General features: G+C 42.3%; 1 protein-coding gene across 2 annotated transcripts in view; it reads left to right on the top strand.

Moving 5' to 3' along the window:
- Positions 1-493: 493 nt before the first annotated feature.
- LOC128687320 (B-cell lymphoma 6 protein homolog) overlaps positions 494-20,710 on the top strand; it is a 146,753-nt gene continuing 126,536 nt past the window's right edge. For both annotated transcript variants that reach the window (XM_053774714.2, XM_053774713.2), the window contains exon 1: positions 494-652. In XM_053774714.2, coding sequence (XP_053630689.2) covers positions 622-652 — 31 coding nt within the window. In that variant the 5' untranslated portion in view covers positions 494-621. The remainder of the gene's footprint in view (positions 653-20,710) is intronic.

Raw genomic sequence — 20,710 nt, 5'->3', positions numbered from 1 at the left:
GAGAAATGTTTGTGTGTGATGTGGTTGGTTTGACGCCGCTTATCACCTGTCGTGCGGGCCGCACGCGCCTCGTTCCAGCAAGCTGATTGGTTGAGGAGGATCAAAATAACGCTGCCATTGGCGGAGCTCTCGTGCTAGGAGGACGGGATGCGCGCTTTATGTTCTGATTAACCAATCACGGGATAACTTCCCCACCTCACGTGCCACTGTTACTCTCACGTTTTCAATTGTTTTCATCTCATTTTATTTTATAGCGACTTACTGTTTCTCTTCCAGTTACAATAATATTTTAAGCTAATTATATTTTAAGCTAATTATATTTTAAGCTAATTATATTTTATAGGAAAATCGTTGATATATCCAATATAAATGCGAATAAGCAATATATGAATTAGAGTTGTAGCGATGACTATAGGCGAGCAAGTTCGTACAGCTGGCAGCGGGGTTGTGTTGTGGTTGAGGTAAACCCAGAGTGTCTAAATGGTGAAGTACACATGGTGGTTACTGGAGAGACAGACAAGTCGGTGTCTTCACCATCTAGTCAACAGTCCCCATGCAGTGTGCTAGACAGCTTATAGAGTGAACTTAGTGAACAGTGCGTGGCCTGTCGACATAGTGAACATGTACAAGGACATATCTCCCCAAACCAAAGGTGGGTACAACTCCTGCCTTCTGAATTTTACAAAACTTATGTTAGTTATTACAAGTACAGTTTTCGAAATTCACTACTTACATTTGAACATGGTGAAAAGTGATGTAGCAGATTGTGAGCCCTTTTAGACCACCAACAGTATACACCTGCAAACAACTGTTGGCAGCAGCATTAGCAGGTGTTTATATGAATGTATCCCACAAATGCTTGCAAATATAAATAACTTATTTAGAATACCGAAATAAACGAATGCGTTTTATATATATTTGTACGTACATACATAAATACATATACATAATGATAAATTAGGCACATGTGCAACTCTTGGGTATCTTTATTGACTAAACGTTTCGCCACACAGTGGCTTCATCAGTCCATACATAGGAGAAACTTGAAGAACAAGAGGAGAATGAGGTAATCAGTCCCTCAACCTTGAGTCGATGTGTTCAGTCCATCAATCTTGATGATTGATGGACTGAACACATGTTGCACATGTGTCTAATTTATCAACATGTCGGTTCTCTGAACCATTCATCTACAAACATATACATAATGTATAAATTTACCACATTGGCAGTCTCTCACCAAGGTAGAATGACGCAAAAAACAATACATTCAACATTATCCATTCAATTTCGGTCTTGTCTGGCCCTCCGAACAGCAACATTCCCACACCACCTTCAGAATGCAAGTACTGAACTCCCCACTCCCAGGACTCCGGCTAACTGGTTTACCTAAATTTATTTATGTTGACTAGCTCACGCTCCGATGCCACGTAAAAACCGGAACTTCCACTTTTCTTCCTCCAATCTGATCTAACACGCTCATATAGACCTGCTGATGTTCAGGTCTCTGCCATTTAAGACTTTCATCTTCTTCCTCCAGTCCTTCCTGAGGCGACAGTTACGCCAGTTTCCCTCCCTCCTCGGATTTGTCCACACACTACCCTCCTATTATACTCCACCCATTATATGTATGTCCAAACCACCTCAACAAACCCTCATCCGCCAAATATACCTTTAATAACCTCACGTTCCTTGATGCTGGTGAGGGGCTCTTGATATAGGTTATTGGATCTGTGCTCCGGTCCCCTGAATTGAGCCTGAATACCTTCCATTCCACCCCTACATGCGCTGTATAATCCTACGGGTTTAGCGCTTCCCCTTGATTATAATAATAATAATTAATAACCTCACACCCCTCTGCAAATATCAGTGTTCCTAATAATCTACACGATTCACACACCACACAGTGTTCTCCAACATGACATCTACACCGCTTCCAGCTTTCTCGCTGCAACGTTGAAAGTTCAGGTATCACATGTGCTAGTACCGCTATACTCTGGTTTGAATGAGAGAAAGAAAAAGAATAAAAGGGCAGAGGCAACAGTAATGGCAGTAATAACAGTAACAGCAGTAGTAGTAGTAATAGTAACAACAGGCAAAACAGTTTAAATTGTGAAGAATAAGTGTGGCCTTCAGTGAGTGTGGGGGTGAACAGTGTTCCTGGCTCCAGCAGCACAGCTGTTTGGCCAACAGCTATGTCCCAGTACGTTAAATACAATGCTCTGCTGTGAACTCTATGTACATTTGTGTCCACCAGTCTCTGTATACTCACTGATTTGTGTGCCCGCTATGATTTGTGGGAGCGCGAGTACGCATGTGCTCACCGATTTGTGTGTATGCTATGGGAGTGGGTCATTCATACTTGTACAGTTTCTTGTTGCATCATACCCGAATAATAGTAAAGTGCATAGTATGTGTACCTCGGTGGACACTTCTCATGTGTACGCGTGTGCATGATTATAGTTTGGAGTGTAGTTACATGCAATTTTATGTACTGTGGAATGCACATTTGTAGATGTGTAATACTGTAGAAAAGATAGATATATATGGATGTGTGGAATGTTTATATACCGTGGCATGGAGCTGCACCAATGTTTATACACTGGAGAGGAGCTGCACCAATGTTTATACTGTGGAGAGGAGCTGCGCCAGTGTTTACACACTGTGGGGTGGAGCTGCACCAATGTTTATACACTGTGGAGTGGAGCTGCACCAATGTTTATACACTATCGAGTGGAGCTGCACCAATGTTTATACACTGTGGAGTGGAGCTGCACCAATGTTTATACACTATCGAGTGGAGCTGCACCAATGTTTATACACTGTGGAGTGGAGCTGCACCAATGTTTATACACTATCGAGTGGAGCTGCACCAATGTTTATACACTGTGGAGTGGAGCTGCACCAATGTTTATACACTGTGGAGTGGAGCTGCACCAATGTTTATACACTGTGGAGTGGAGCTGCACCAATGTTTATACACTGGGGAGAGGAGCTGCACCAATGTTTATATACTATGGAGTGGAGCTGCACCAATGTTTATATACTGTGGAGTGGAGCTGCACCAATGTTTATATACTGTGGAGTGGAGCTGCACCAATGTTTATATACTGTGGAGTGGAGCTGCACCAATGTTTATATACTATGGAGTGGAGCTGCACCAATGTTTATATACTATGGAGTGGAGCTGCACCAATGTTTATATACTATGGAGTGGAGCTGCACCAATGTTTATATACTATGGAGTGGAGCTGCACCAATGTTTATATACTGTGGAGTGGAGCTGCACCAATGTTTATATACTGTGGAGTGGAGCTGCACCAATGTTTATATACTGTGGAGTGGAGCTGCACCAATGTTTATATACTGTGGAGTGGAATGAATGTCTGCTTAACTTACCCACTGAAACTGTGGAAACAGCTCAAAAAAATTAGTGATGGACTCGAGAAAACTTTAGAACTTTGATGTATAAAGACACACGACGCTTTGTTTTCATGTAGTGAACTTTCTCAAGTGACTAGAGAAGAGTAACTTACATTAAACCATAACTGACACATGAAACTCTAGTATGGTATCTTCACCTTAAGCAGAAAATATATAGTGTTCAGTGCCAAGTAATAAAATGCTTCTCAAGTTTAAGAACTATGAATTTGCGAATTAAAATGGAACACGTTGATAAGCAAGAGAGAAAGAGAGATTTTAAATATTATCTTTATAAAAAGACAAGAGAAGATATACTGCAGATTTATTGACATATTCGGTGAGAATTTCATCAAATGAAAGTGAAGAAAGGGAACTATAAAAAAAAGTATTTACAAATTTTGGCGTAGATAAATACATTCCAACTTAAAAAATTAATAAAAGTAAATATAGTAGAGAGGATGACGAGCATAGGTCTACTTCTGTGGTTACATACCAGTAGTCACTAAAGCAGAGGCTGATGAGACATGTGTGACAGTCAGGTATCTTTATTAGGTATTCTTTATTACAAGAATAAGGATGCCTAATTGTTGTACATGTGTCGCTTATTAACTTACCGGTGTTGTATACCATTCTACTCAAAGTAGAGACTGTCTGTCCTCGTCCCCGCCCTCCATCTCCCCTCTATCTCTCAAACACACACACACCACAAGAACTAGGGGAGATATAACCTACAAAATACTCAGGAGAATTGATAGGGTAGACAGGAACAAGCTGGTTGAGAGGAGAGAAACTGAACTCGAGGACACAGCTGGAAGTTAAAGACACAGATGAGCCACAAGTATGTCAGGAAGTATTTCTTCAGTCTCAGTAAGAAAGTGGTTGAGGAAGGCTCCATCCATAGATTTAATAGTGGGTACTACAGGGGCTAAGAGGAAGTGAATCTGGCAAGAAACATGTTGAGAGACGGACCCAGGAGCTTGAACTCAACACCTGTAACCACATACAAAAAAACACACACACACACACACATTATATGCCAAATATCACGTGTCAGAACAGAGATCTAGGAGTTAACAAAAGGACTATCATCATTAAATAAAAAAAAATAAAAATATGAGAAGCTCATGATCTACAGTGCCAAGCTATAAAATACCAGTCACATATAGAGTGGAAAGTGATAAAAAGAAAAGTTGCTTGAAGGTATGTTAGGAAAAACTAGTATTATGTACCAATGGTTTGGTTACTGCATCAAAAACATCACACAGACACGACAGAACTTGAATTATGAAAGGCTGAAAACGTTATGGATATGTTCGTTGATTCATAGGAGGAAGTAGATGACGATAACCACATAAAAGTTCAATATTATATAAAAGCACATATAAAAATTGCTTAATACCGGAAAAGAAGAGTTGTAAATTGAGGAAAGGTGAAACCGGATGGTTAATAATAAGCAATTTTTGTATAATATTAAACTGTGAAACTATGGAAAATGCAGCAGCAGTATGACAACCAGGAATTATTATTATTATTATTAATATATATATATATATATATATATATATATATATATATATATATATATATATATATATATATATATATATATATATAGGGGTAGGGGATGTATAGATCAAGTGTTTACACTGAAGCATGTGTGTGAACAGCATTTAGATAAAGGTAGGGAAGTTTTCACTGCATTTATGGATTTAGAAAAGGCATATGGTAGAGTGGATAAGGAAGCAATGTGGCAGATGTTGCAAGTATATGGAATAGGTAGTAAGTTATTAAATACTGTAAAGAGTTTTTATGAGAATGGTGAGGCTCAGATTAGGGTGTGTATTAAAGAGAGAGATTACTTCCCGGTAAAAGTAGGTCTTAGACAGGGATGTGTAATGTCACCATGATTGTTTAATATATTTATAGATAGGGTTGTAAAAGAAGTAAATGCAAGGGTGTTGGGGAGAGGGGTGGGATTAAATTATGGGAAATAAAGTACAAAATGGGAGTTGACACAGTTACTTTTTGCTGATTATACTGTGCTTATGAGAGATTCTAAATAAAAGTTGCAAAGGTTAGTGGATGAGTTTGGGAGGGTGTGTAAAGGTAGAAAGTTGAAAGTGAACTTAGATAAGAGTAAGGTGATGAAGGTATCAAATTTACATAAAGAAAAAATGGATATCACATTAGAGAGAGGGAGTATAGAAGATGTGAATGTTTTCAGATATTTGGGAGTTGACGTGTCAGCGGATGGGTTTATGAAGGATGAGGTTAACCATAGAATTGACGAAGGAAAAAAAATGAGTGGTGCGTTGAGGTATATGTGGAGACAAAAAACGTTATCTATGGAGGCAAAGAAGGGAATGTATGAAAGTATAGTGGTACCAACTCTCTTATATGGGTGTGAAGCTTGGGTGGTAAATGCTGCAGCAAGGAGGTGGTGGGAGGCAGTGGAGATGTCCTGTCTAAGGGCAATGTGTGGTGTAAATATTGTGCAGAAAATTCGGAGTGTGGAAATTAGGAGAAGGTGTGGAGTTAATAAAAGTATTAGTCAGAGGGCTGAAGAGGGGTTCTTGAAGTGGTTTCGTCACTTAGAATAGATCAAAGTAGAATGACATGGAGAGCGCACAAATCTGTAGGGAAAGGAAGGCGGAAGGAGGGGGTAAAGGAGGTTTTGTGGGCGAGGGGCTTGGACTTCCAGCAAGCGTGCTTGAGCGTATTAGGAGTGAATGGAGACGAATGGTATTTGGGACCCGACGAGTTGTTAAGAGTGTGAGCAGGGTAATATTTAGTGAAGGGATTCAGGGAAACCGGTTATTTTTATATAGCCAGACTTGAGTACTGAAAATGGGAAGTACAATGCCTGCACTTTAAAGGAGGAGTTTGGGATATTGGCAGTTTGGAGGGATATGTTATATATAGTTATATATGCTTCTAAACTCTTGTATCTGGGCGCCTCTGCAAAAACAGTGATTATGAAGTGAAAGTGTTGAATGATGAACGTGTGCGTGTGTGTGTGTATGTATATATATATATATATATATATATATATATATATATATATATATATATATATATATCGTGCCGAATATGTAAAACTGGTCAATTAGCAAGAACTCATTTAAAATTAAATCCTTTCTAAAATTTTCTCTTATACGTTTAAAGATATATTTTTTTATTGATGTTGATGTAAAAATTTATAATTTTGTACCAAAAGGAACTTAGAAAACTTACCTAACCTTATTTTAACAAGAACAATTTATTTTAGCCTAACCCAACTAAATATATTTTAGATTTGTTTACAATAATTTAATACTAAACAAACACAGTGAAATATATTTTTTCCGTTAGGTTCAGAATGATTTTGGCGAAATTATTGCATACACAAATTTTCACTTGTCCTATATGGCAAACTGAGAGTTGCTGTTTAAGCCAAGATCGCAAGTTCTGCCTATTCGGCACGACATATACATATATATACATACAGGACAAACCACGGAGGGGGGTGGAAATCTTTAGCTCAAGTAATTTCACACTTCTCAGTGCGTCATCAAGAGCTGTGCAATGTTGCAAAGGAGCAACCAAAGCAGGGAAAGAGGTCTCAGAGTAGCGTAGGTGTCACCGGCCACGGTTACGGGGGGAGAGAGAGAGAGAGAGAGAGAGAGAGAGAGAGAGAGAGAGAGAGAGAGAGAGAGAAAGAGAGCACCTCTTTTACAACTGTGGGGGACCCATAGCCTGGGAGAAGTACATAGAAAGGCTTCGAGGAAAAATATTTGAATTTCTTCCTGAGGCTGTCTGAATATTCCATCTCTCCTTCCATCCCATCTTTTCTGAATAATTTATTGCAGACAGGTGCTGCGAGCATAACTGTTACTGCAAGTACAAAGAGATAAATACATACAAGAACGTATTCAAGAGATTAAAAAGTGACAAGCCCGGAATCACCAAAGTTCATTAAAAAGAATATTGCGCAGAAAGGTTTGACAGTATCAAAGCTAAAAAAAAAAATAACTGACAGAAGCTAGGCAAAAATAACTTACAAAGAAACAGAATAAGCGCTTGCAGTTGAAAAAGTTATCTCACCGCGTAGCTTGTTCAGTTCATGGACGGATGTCCATGAACTGAACGTCTAGTTCACTGCGATAATTCACAACGTTTAGGGGTGTATTAGAGACCAGAAAATAACGGTGATGGATCCAATTTCTGTAACGAGTCTCGGTATCGTGCTCGTCACATGATTATGTATCATAGCAAGAACAGTCACCGCAGAAAATCAAGACAAATACAAAATACGAACAAGATTATTAGTCAGCTGAGCAACTGTGCCTAAGGTGATAAAAGGCGTATGAAGACTGGAGAGTCATACAGCAAGATACTGAGCTAAGGTTTTGATCATATTGCGAGTGAGCGGAGCAGCAGGCTTATGTTGATGCCGATCACGTGATCAATATAATTATTAAGCCAGAAAAAATGAAAGTTATATTTCCTTGAAGATAAACAGAGCGGAAGAAAAGTGAAGCCAATCATTGATGTCAACACTGTCTTACACTAAAATAACTGGAGGCACCTGGACAAAATGACAGTTCTCTGAGTGAGTTTATTACTCAGGCACAGCCAAAAAATTCCCAACAAACTACGTGTTTCCCGCCAACTCGGGTATAGTATAGCTATACAATATAGCTGACAATTTCATTGAGGATAAACTGGAGCTAGAACAATAACAGTCTTATTTGGGATAAACTCTCAATATAGTGTTTAGTAACCAATTTTTGTATTAACATATATTTATAGAAAATCGTAGCCGACTGATCAGAGCGAACATTAGATTCTAGAAGTATGACTGATACACAAGTATTCTACGCGACCCAAGTACACGATGCTAAAGTGGCATGACCGATAATAAGCCATTTTTGAACAGAAACTACCCAACGATCACCCCCCCACGTTCCATTATTCTGTTCCATTTTTCTGCAACATTTCCCGAGGTGCGCTCACTGACGTAGCTCTGTCAGTTTATCTCTTGCCAGTAACCATGTAAGTGACCCCGTCAACACAGCCTAGCTCATGGCACTGGCGTACGTCCTGTTCTCACATCGCTCCCTATATAATTTTTCTCTTACCACGCGTACAAAACTGCACTCTCGAAATTTATTATAAGACTCCCAGTGCCAGACAAACTGCCCGTCTTTTTTTTTTTATTTCGTTGATGTCTTGTAATTATACGGAAATATGGGTTAGTATTCGTTAACCTAACCAACCAGAGAATTAGAAATGTTAAAATTGCCATAAAATTTCAAGCATGCAGAAGTGCACGAAGGGCAGTCTGTGTGCAACTGGTTGCACTAACTAGACTTACTAGAGAGCACTTGGCCCTCGACAGTGAAGTGTGTGCTCGTGTAGCAGCTGGAGGCTCTTGCTCACGGCCTCTTTTGCCAGTACTTGTTATTTTTTTCCCATAATATTGATACGATACTACTTCCAGTACTGTTAATAATGTAGCGTTTATTTTGAGAAGAGCAGTCACTGCTTGAAATTATACAGCTTGGATTTAATACAATTACATAATATAAAAATTATGTAGTAGTTTTATTAAGTACATCATTAATTACCATGGTGGTGGTGGTGGTAAGAAGATTGTGGCACCTGAGTGAGGGCACTGCTGCCACTAAGTAGCGAAGGTACACTGCTCACTCTGGCTGAGCAGTGTCAGTAGACGGTGACATGGATGATTCAGCCATGTGGGTGAGTTGTGTGCGGAGGTAAGAAGGATGGTTCAGTTGTGTGCTAGCAAACTGTTGCAAGACGCTGGTACACATCACCTACTTACCAGGTGCTTTAGTACAAAATGTGCAACAGGGCACGATATGCAGCATGGTCCAAGGCTACACTTTACATGCTTTCTGCTACACTAGTTTTCTCTTCAAAGGGAGTGCCTCAATACTAGTGAAGGACTCTTGACTCAAGGACTTAATCTACCATCTCCTTCCTCGAATCAAACCTGATGGTCTCCTATTTCTTAGGTGCTTTTGACTCCTAAGGTTTTAGCGAGTCACCATGAATAATAAACAGCTTGTACTCCCAATGTACAGGAGAGGTATAACCATATTGGGAAGACATGTCACCTCACAGCACATTTTCATAGCACAATGCGTATATTTATTTAATACATATTATTCTGCAAGGGCTAACCTATAGCTGATGTAATTTTAGCTACTTCGTATTTAGTCTCGAATCCAGTAATGGATTTCGCTCTTTTAATAAAGTCTCTTAGTTAAGATTTATTCACCTTTCTTAGGATGAAGCAACATTCTCGCCCCCACCCGCGATACTACTGTACATGATGAATTAGACACTTGTGCAACACTTGGGTATCTTTATTGTGGAAACGTTTCGCCAACCAGTGGCTTCCTCAGTCCAATATTGAGGAACTGTTGAAGATCAGGAGTAGTTTGAGGTAATCAATCCCTCTATCTGGAGTCAATTTGATCAATCCTAATCGATGGATTGAATACATCGACTCCAGACTGACCTTCAACAATTCTTCTCTGTACTGGACTGAGGAAGCCACTGGTTGGCGAAACGTTTCCACAGTAAAGATACCCAAGTGTTGCACAAGTGTCTAATTCATCATCCTGTCGGTTCTCTGAACCATTTATCTACACTCCTGCAGATAATGAAAACTGCCTGGTAATGCTCTTCCACATAGGGGTTCATAGCCACTAATAGCCACTGGCGCTCGCTCACGCTCGCTCTCTCTCGGGTTTTTTGAAGGTGTCGACTTAAGCGGAGAAAATTCAGGAGAGTAGCATGAACAAATATAACGTCACTCTCATCCGTTCACCGTGTAACTGATTGGTTAGCTAGTCTGCGTTTATGTGTCAGTAATAATAATGGTGGATACATTGAACACGTTCATGTATTAATAATAATGTGGACATATTAAACATGTTCTGGAAAAAAAAATTGTTTTATTCACATTTTCCTGCACTGTTGCAGATGTACGTACGTACGTGTGTGTGTACACTCACCTAGTTGAGGTTGCAGGGATTGAGTCCAAGCTCCTGGCTTGTGTGTGTGTGTGTGTGTACTCACCTATTTGCACTCACCTATTTGTGGTTGCAGGGGTCGAGTCTTAGCTCCTGGCCCCGCCTCTTCACCGGTTGCTACTGGGCCCTCTCTCTCCCCGCTCCATGAGCTTTATCAAACCTCGTCTTAAAACTGTGTATGGTTCCTGCCTCCACTACGTCATTTTCTAGGCTATTCCACTGCCTTACAACTCTATGACTGAAGAAATACTTCCTACTATCTCTCTGACTCATTTGTGTCTTCAACTTCCAATTGTGGCCTCTTGTTTCTGTGTCCCCTCCCTGGAACATCCTGTCTTTGTCCACCTTGTCTATTCCACGCAGTATTTTATATGTCGTTATCATGTCTCCCCGGACCCTCCTGTCCTCCAGTGTCGTCAGGCCGATTTCCCTTAATCTTTCTTCATAGGACATTCCCCTTAGCTCTGGAACTAACCTTGTCGCAAACCTTTGTACTTTCTCTAGTTTCTTGACGTGCTTTATCAAGTGCGGGTTCCAAACAGGTGCTGCATACTCCAGTATGGGCCTGACATACACGGTGTACAGTGTTTTGAATGATTCCTTACTAAGATATCGGAATGCTGTTCTCAGGTTTGCCAGGCGCCCATATGCTGCAGCAGTTATCTGATTGATGTGTGCTTCCGGAGACATGCTCGGTGTTATACTCACCCCAAGATCTTTCTCCTTGAGTGAGGTTTGCAGTCTTTGTGTGTGTGTGTGTGTGTGTTTACTGGAAGCTAACAAACTGACACCGAACATCTCTTAGGAGAACTAATGTTAATGAAATGCTGAGGGGTCACTACAACACTGGTGACCCCCAACACTGGTGACCCCCCAAAATTGGTGACCCCCAACACTAGTGCTGTTATCATGGACTTAAAGTAAATGTTTGTACACCATTTACACCCCGCACACACTGTACATATGCATCATATACATAATGTACACTGGACATTCCATGTTTATCACACTTCCTGCACATCACACTTTCTATACACTATGCACACCACACACCTTGTACACCATGTCCATGCCATGTACACCACTTCCTGTATACCACACCACCCTGTACATGTACACACTCCCTGTACACTGTTCTCCACAATCCATGTGCAGCATTTGCACCACTTTCCCCTGCACATCTCCCATATTGTGCACCACACATTCCTTGACTATCACACCATGTACAATAAATGATGCATATCCCATTCCCTTTCATATGTGCATTTCATGTGAACTAATTTTTAAATAAACTTGATTGAATATGCACCACACCGTGTGCACCACACACTGTACACATGTGCACCACACACTGTACACCAATGTGCACCACACACTGTACACCAATGTGCACCACACATTGTACACCAATGTGCACCACACACTGTACACCAATGTGCACCACACATTGTACACCAATGTGCACCACACACTGTACACCAATGTGCACCACACACTGTACACCAATGTGCACCACACTGTACACCAATGTGCACCACACACTGTACACCAATGTGCACCACGCACTGTACACCAATGTGCACCACACATTGTACACCAATGTGCACCACACACTGTACACCAATGTGCACCGCACATTGACTACACAATGTGCACCACACTACCACACTGTACACCACACAATGTGCACCACAGTTTCATATACACCATCTGAAACCACACTGTGTTGGACATAAATACCATGTTCACACCGTGCACATCAGTGTGCACCACACACCGTGCACATCAGTGTGCACCACACACCGTGCACATCAGTGTGCACCACACACCGTGCACATCAGTGTGCACCACACGCTTCCTTCCCTCACTAGTGTCAGAGGTTTTATAAAAGCTGAATTGTCTTCCCCCGCCGATAATTAATTTAATTAATGTACACATTGAACTACTGTGTGTGTGGGGTGTGTGGGGGGGAAGGGTGTGGGATGTGTGTGTGGGGTGTGTGGGGGGGAAGGGTGTGGGATGTGTGTGTGTGGGGGGGGTGTACTCATCTAGTTGTGGTTGCAGGGGTCGAGTCACAGCTCCTGGCCCCGCCTCTTCAGTGACCGTTACTAGGTCACTCTTCCTGCTCCACGAGCTTTATCATAACTCTTCTTAAAGTTATGTATGGATCCTGCCTCCACTACATCACTTCCCAGACTATTCTACTTCCTGACAACTCTGTGACTGAGAAAATACTTCCTAACATCCTTGCGGTTCATCTGAATCTTCAACTTCCAACTGTGACCCCTTGTTGCTGTGTCCCATCACTGCAACATCCTGTTTGTCCAACTTCTCGATTCCTCTCAGTATTTTATGTCGTTATCATATCGCCCCTCTTTCTCCTGTCCCCCAGTGCCGTCAAGTCAATTTCCCTCAACCTCTCCTCGTAGGACATACCCCTTAGCTCCGGGACTAGTCTTGTTGCAAACCTCTGTACTTTCTCTAGTTTCCTTACGTGCTTGGCTAGGTGTGGGCACCAAACTGGTACTGCATACTCCAATATGGGCCTAACATACACGGTGTACAGGGTCCTGAACGATTCCGTATTAAGATGTCGGAATGCTGTTCTTAGGTTTGCTAAGCGCCCGTATGCTGCAGCAGTTATTTGGTTGATGTGCGGCTCAGGAGATGTTCCCGGTAATTATACTCACCCCAAGATCCTTTTCCTCGAGTGAGGTTTGTAGTTTATGGCCCCTTAGACTGTACTCTGCGGTCTTCTTTGCCCTTCCTCAATCTTCATGACATTGCACTTGATGTGGTTTAACTCCAGGAGCCAGTTGCTGGACCAGGCCTGCAGCCTGTCCAGATCCCTTTGTAGTTCTGCCTGGACCTCATCCGATTGGATTCTTTTCATTAACTTCACATCATCTGCAAACAGGGACACTTCGGAGTCTATTCCTTCCGTCATGTCGTTCACAAATACCAGAAACAGCACCGGTCCTAGGACTGACCCCTGTGGAAACCCCCTCGTCACAGGCACCCACTCAGACACCTCGCCACATACTATTACTCGCTGTTGTCTTCGTGACAGGTATTCCCTGATCCATTGCAGTGCCTTCCCTGTTATCCCTTCCTGGTCCTCCAGCTTTTGTACTAATCTGTGTGTGTGTGGGTGGGTGTGTACTCACCTAATTGTGGTTGCAGGGGTCGATTCATAACTCCTGGCCCCGTCTTTTCACTGGTCGCTACTAGGTCCATTCTCTCCCTGCTCTATGAGCTTTTTCAGACTTCTTATTAAATCTATGTATGGCTCCTGCCTCCACTACATCACTCTCCAGATTGTTACACTTCCTGAGAACTCTATGGCTGAAGAAATACTTCCTAACATCCCTGTGACTCATCTGAGTTTTCAACTTCCAATTGTGACCCCTTGTTGCTGTGTGCCATCTCTGGAACATGCACCCACCAGTCCCTCCCTCCTCACTTTACCATCCTCCCTCCCTATCTTCCTCCATCCCACCCTCTCTACCTTGCCTGTTAAATTCATCACTCCTGCCCTCGTCTTCCAGCTTGGTTCAACCTTTTCCTTTATCTCACCTGTTCTTTCCTCCCTTCCCTTCAACCTTTTATTTTTGTTCTCATCCTTCCCTCTCTCTTCACTTCGTTGTGTTCCCTCACCCCAATATCCCCACAAGACACTTCCCCCTCTCCCCACCTCCCCCACAGTTCCCTCACTCGTCCCTTAACACACACACATCAACCAAGAATGAAATTGGTTAGTGCAAAGGGAATGTTAGTAGCTAGAAGAACAGAATAAAGGGAGGGAAAGGGAGGGAAGAAGGAAGGAGGGAGAAGGGAAAGAGAGAGAGAGGGGGGATAGGAAGGGAAGGAAGAAACGGAAGAGGGAAGGATGGATATGGTGCTGTGAAAGATTCGGCACAATAACTGTAGATTGATTTTTAACACTTTCAATCACCCTGACCTCACTGTCTCCTAGGAACAAAACATGATTACGTGTCGATTTTTATCCACTGAATTGAGAAAGAGAGCGAGAGAAAGGAGAGTGAGTGTTCCACACCAGCTATAACAGTGTGAGCAGCGTAACTGGTACATCTAGTGTACACTGGTACAACTATCCTGAGAGTCAAATTAAGCACATGAACACCGAGTCTTCGTACAGCTGGAGAACCTTTAAAGGTTTACTAATATGTCGTCATTCTATTCTAACTACTGGCCTGTCATTTTCAGTGATGCGTCATTCTAACTACTGGTGTGTAATCATTCTAACTGCTGGTGTGTAATCAATCATTCTAACTGCTGGTGTATAATCAGTCATTCTAACTGCTGGTGTGTAATCATTCTATCTGCTGGTGTGTAGTCAATCATTCTAATTGTTGGTGTGTCATCATTCTACCTTAGTTATCGTGTATGATTTGCGCCGAACCCGTCCCAGGGGTTCTCACAATGAAAGTAACATTCAACTGAGCCCCAGGTAAGAATTTCTTGATACCCTCAAGCCGCCTTCTGAACATATAACTGTCTCCCACAATGCAATGTGGCTGTCTCTCACCTGTAATGTGACTGCCTCTCACCCTGTAATCTGACTGCCTCTCACCCTGTAATCTGACTGCCTCTCACCCTATAATGGTTCCATGTGATGCCTCCTGACCTGTGTTGTGTACTTATAGTTCATTTACTGACTTGGCCTCTTCACTGCCTCTAGCACCTCCTGCTTGGCCTCCACTACTACCTCTAGTACCTCCTGCTTGGCCTCCACTACTACCTCTAGTACCTCCTGCTTGGCCTCCACTACCACCTCTAGTACCTCTGATTGGCCTTCACTACCTCTAGTACCTCCTGCTTGGCCTCCACTGCCACATCTAGTACCTCTGCTTGGCCTCCACTACCACCTCTAGTACCTCCTGCTTGGCCTCCACTACCTCTAGTACCTCCTGCTTGGCCTCTTCACTAGTTCTCACCAAGTTCTCTCTTCTCTCAGTACGAGGATTCCAGTGAAGGTCTTTTGGTGCAGGGAATTGAAGCTCTCCTATTCCTTGCATCCAACTTGCCTCTTATTTCTGATACCGTATACGACTTCTGCGGGTTTAGCGCTTCTCCATGATTAGAATAATGCAACTCATTCATCTCTCTGTTCCCCTCCATTCTGCACCATCCACTCAATATAGCAACCGCTGTTTTTCTTTATCTTAATATTTAGTATTTACTGGAAACACTAAACCCGTATAGGTCATTTAACGTTAGAACTGATGGAGGCTCGAGTCTCAAGTTTTCTCGATACGTTTGAACAAGTTTATAAAAACACGTTTCTGCTTTCATCCCACCATCATGGTGCCTGGTGTTGTAACATGCAGTGTTACTACCACCATCATGGTGCATGGTGCCTGTTGTAACATGCAGTGTTACTACCACCATCATGGTGCATGGTGCCTGGTGTTGTAACATACAGTGTTACTACCACCATCATGGTCCATGGTGCCTGGTGTTTTATATGCAGTGCTACTCCCGCCATCATGGTTCATGGTGCCTGGCGTTTTAACATGCTGTGTTACTCCCACCATCATGGTTCATGGTGCCTGGCGTTTTAACGTGCAGTGTTACTACCACCATCATGGTTCATGGTGCCTGGTGTTGTAACATGCAGTCTTACTACCACCATCATGGTTCATAGTGCCTGGTGTTGTAACATGCAGTGTTACTACCATCATTATGGTGCATGGTGCCTGGTGTTGTAACATGCAGTGTTACTACCACCATCATGGTCCATGGTGCCTGGTGTTGCAACATGCAGTATTACTACCACCATCATGGTCCATGGTGCCTGGTATTGTAACATGCAGCGTTACTAACACCATCATGGTCCATGGTGCCTGGTATTGTAACATGCAGCGTTACTACCATCATGGTCCATGGTGCCTGGTGTTGCAACATGCAGTGTTACTACCACCATCATGGTCCATGGTGCCTGGTATTGTAACATGCAGCGTTACTAACACCATCATGGTCCATGGTGGCTGTTGTAACACGCAGTGTTACTACCACTATCATGACCCATGGTGCCTGGTGTTGTAACATGGCCAGTGTTGTTACTCCCACTATCATGATCCATGGTGCCTGGTGTTGTAACATGCAATGTTACTACCACTATCATGGTGCATGGTGCCTGGTGTTGTAACATGCAGTGTTACTACCACTATCATGGTCCATGGCGCCTGGTGTTGTAACATGGTCAGTGTTGTTACTACCACTATCATGATGCCTGGTGTTGTAACATGGTCAGTGTTGTTACTACCACTATCATGGTCCATGGTGCCTGGTGTTGTAACATGGTCAGTGTTGTTACTATCACTACCATGGTCCATGGTGCCTGGTGTTGTAACATGGTCAGTGTTGTTACTACCACTATCATGGTCCATGGTGCCTGGTGTTGTAACATGGTCAGTGTTGTTACTACCACTATCATGGTGCCTGGTGTTGTAACATGGTCAGTGTTGTTACTACCACTATCATGGTCCATGGTGCCTGGTGTTGTAACATGGTTAGTGTTGTTACTACCATCATCATGGTCCATGGTGCCTGGTGTTGTAACATGGTCAGTGTTGTTACTACCGCTATCATGGTGCCTGGTGTTGTAACATGGTCAGTGTTGTTACTACCACTATCATGGTCCATGGTGCCTGGTGTTGTAACATGGTTAGTGTTGTTACTACCACTATCATGGTCCATGGTGCCCGGTGTTGTAACATGGTCAGTGTTGTTACTACCACTATCATGGTCCATGGTGCCCGGTGTTGTAACATGGTCAGTGTTGTTACTACCACTATCATGGTCCATGGTGCCTGGTGTTGTAACATGGTCAGTGTTGTTACTACCACTATCATGGTCCATGGTGCCCGGTGTTGTAACATGGTCAGTGTTGTTACTACCACTATCAGATACACTATCACTCACCTTGCATAAATACATCTTGCTTTACATATATGAATGACTGTTCTCGCCTCACAAGAAATGTGGGGGTTTACACGTATGAACACACATACATGCAATAAGTTCACAGTAAACAGGTGATATACATACCCATGTATATCACCTGATATACATATACATGTATATTCCCCTATCCTTCCTTCCCTGTTCCTTCTTACCTTCCCTGGCCCAGGTCTTTCATGAATCAATAAGCATTCTCGTGTCTCTGTAAGACATGATAAACGAGCCCACTAAAGATAATTGATTCCGGCAGCGCCTTGTGGCAGTATTGGGTTACTCTGCTAACACTCGGCCGACATTTACGGGAAACCAGCCGCCAGGTACCCATCCCATAATGTTTGCCAGTAGTAATTGTTAACACCACGTGACCCCCAACTCAGCCGCCTCTCATGGTTATGTTGAAAATGGTATAAAATTCCGACAAGTTGATCATTAAGACATCTGTAACAGCTGTGTATCTTTATTGATGAAACGTTTCGCCTACGCAGTAGGCTTGTTTATTCAAATAAAGAGGCAGCAGGTATAATAGTGAAATGAAGATGATGCATTAAGTCCATCAACCTTGAAGAAGTTGAAGCATGCTTCAACTTTGTGGTTCCAGACCATGTAGCTGATATCTTCTCCAGGCTGAGGGACTGACCACTTCAAATACTGTTTCTCCAAGATTGGTGGACTATTACATCATCTTCATTTCACTACTTTACCTGCTGCCTCTGTATTTGACTGAAGATGCCTGCTACGTAGGAGAAATGTTTCTTCAATAAACATAACCAATAGTTGCACATGTCTTAATCAGCCTCTCATGGTACACCAGCTGCCTTCCAACAGTTTGATGGAACCAAGTGAGCCCGGAGATGTCTCCCTGTATTTAGGTCCTGCCGTTGGCCCCAGTTAGAGACACAATATAATATAATTTAAAATAAAAAAAAGTATTCTTGTTTAGTTGCATTTATTAATAAAAGTTGAAACTTGTAAGGTGGCGATCTGAAAGTGTGTGGCTGTAATAATAACCACGGGTTAAAAACACACCCTGCTAACTACAATTAATGTAAACTGTGAAGATAAAAGGCACTTTTCAAGGCTATACAAGGGACTTCGCATATAACAAAAGGCTTCAGATTAATGAGAGCGAGATTTACGAACATGAAGCAATACATCGTTTTAAGATTCCTGGTTCTTTCTAGTCTCGCTAAAGATAGTGTACTCACCTAGTTGTGGTTGCTGGGGTCGATTCACAGATCCTGGCCCTGCCTCTTCACTGGTCGCTACTAGGTCACCCTGCTCCATGAGCTTTATCATACCTCTTCTTAAAGCTATGTATGGATCCTGCTTCCACTATATCACTATTCAGACTATTCCACTTCCTGACAACTCTGTGACTGAAGAAATACTTCCTAAGATCCCTGTGATTCATACGAGTCTTCAACTTCTAACTGTGACCCCTTGTTGCTGTGTCCCATTACTGCAACATCCTGTCTGTCCACCTTGTCGATTCCTATCAGTATTTTATATGTCGTTATCATATCCCCCTCTCTCTCCTGTTCTCCAGTGTCATTAGGTCGATTTCCCGTAACCTCTCCTCGTAGGACATTCCCCTTAGCTTCGGGACTAGTCTTGTTGCAAACCTTTGCACTTTCACTAATTTCCTTACGCACTTGGCTAGGTGTGGGTTCCAAACTGGTGCTGCATACTCCAATATAGGCCTGGCGTACACGGTGTACAGGGTTCTGAACGATTCCTTATTGAGAAGTCGGAATGCTATTCTTAGGGTTACTAGGCGCCCGTATGCTGCAGCAGTTATTTGGTTGATGTGCGCCTCATGAGATGTGCCTGGTGTTATACTCACCCCACGATCCTTTTCCTTGAGCGAGGCTTGTAGTCTCTGGCCCCCTGGACTGTACTCCATCTACAGTCTTCTTTGCCCTTCCCCAATCTAGAGTTATCATTCAACTCCGCCCGTCGTTGTTTTGGTGTGTGTGTGTGTATATATATGTGTGTGTATATATGTATATATATATATATATATATATATATATATATATATATATATATATATATGTATATATATATATATATATATATATATATATATATATTCTCCATGGGGAAGTGGAACAGAATTCTTCCTCCGTAAGCCATGCGTGTCGTAAGAGGCGACTGAAATGCCGGGAGCAAGGGGCTAGTAACCCCTTCTCCTGTATATATTAATATATTACTAAATTTGAAAGGAGAAACTTTCATTTTTCCTTTTATGTCACCCCACCTCGGTGGGATTCGGCTGGTACGTTGAAAGAAGAATATATATATATATATATATATATATATATATATATATATATATATATATATATATATATATATATATATATATACATATACATATATATGCATTGAACATACACATCTCGGCACTCGAATTCGAAACCACAATCTCACCTTACCCCGGGAAGAGTCGAACTCAGGTAGTTGAGCCCGCTCGGCCACAGATTCCGGATAGTACATGTTCTCCGTATTCTCAAAGTCGTTCACACCAGCAGCTTTTGGTAGAGTCAGCTGTTTCATCTCCTGCTTAAACCTCGTGAAGACGAGGCAGACATTTGCAAATATTTCGCTCAGCCAGCGTGTGGATTCGAATTAGTGTTATTCACCCCCTGCCTGGGCAGAGCATGAATCTCACTGTTGTAGTTCACTTGGCTACTGATAGCACCGTGTCCCGTGGTTCGGTTACCAGCACACACAGCTCACATACTGACTGTTCGTGGTTCGAAATGTTGGGAATATTTCCTTACATCTGCTGCCCGTATTAGTCGACTGTTGTGGGTGGCATCCAGGGGGTGGTAGTATACCTTAGATAGAGCTGGGCTTTGAAATGAGCTGAGGTAGGAAAATTCTTAGCCTTCAAAATTGACGTGTTTCAAGAAAAAAAAATGGGCGACAAAAATGCTATCAGTTAATTTCCCAAATCGAGCACTTAGACAATTGAGGGGTATCTATCAGTTATTTTATCTTGTTAATTAAATTCTAACCAAAGAGTAGTAAAATGTTTGAAACCATTTATTTCAGCTTAAGTAATGATTCAAGACAGTTATTCACTTCAAGCTTGGGCAGAGCATCACTCTGTGCTTCAGTGCAGTGTGTGTGTACTCGCCTGTGTGAGCGCATGCGCGCGCAGAAATAAAAACATAAGAAAGAAGGAGCACTGCAACGGGCCTACTGACCCATGCGGAGCAGGTCCATGCCCCTTCACCCCGGATTAACCC

The sequence above is a fragment of the Cherax quadricarinatus genome, chromosome 40, assembly GCF_038502225.1.
Source record: "Cherax quadricarinatus isolate ZL_2023a chromosome 40, ASM3850222v1, whole genome shotgun sequence".
NCBI lineage: Eukaryota > Metazoa > Arthropoda > Malacostraca > Decapoda > Parastacidae > Cherax > Cherax quadricarinatus.
This window is presented reverse-complemented; position numbering and strand designations above follow the sequence as displayed.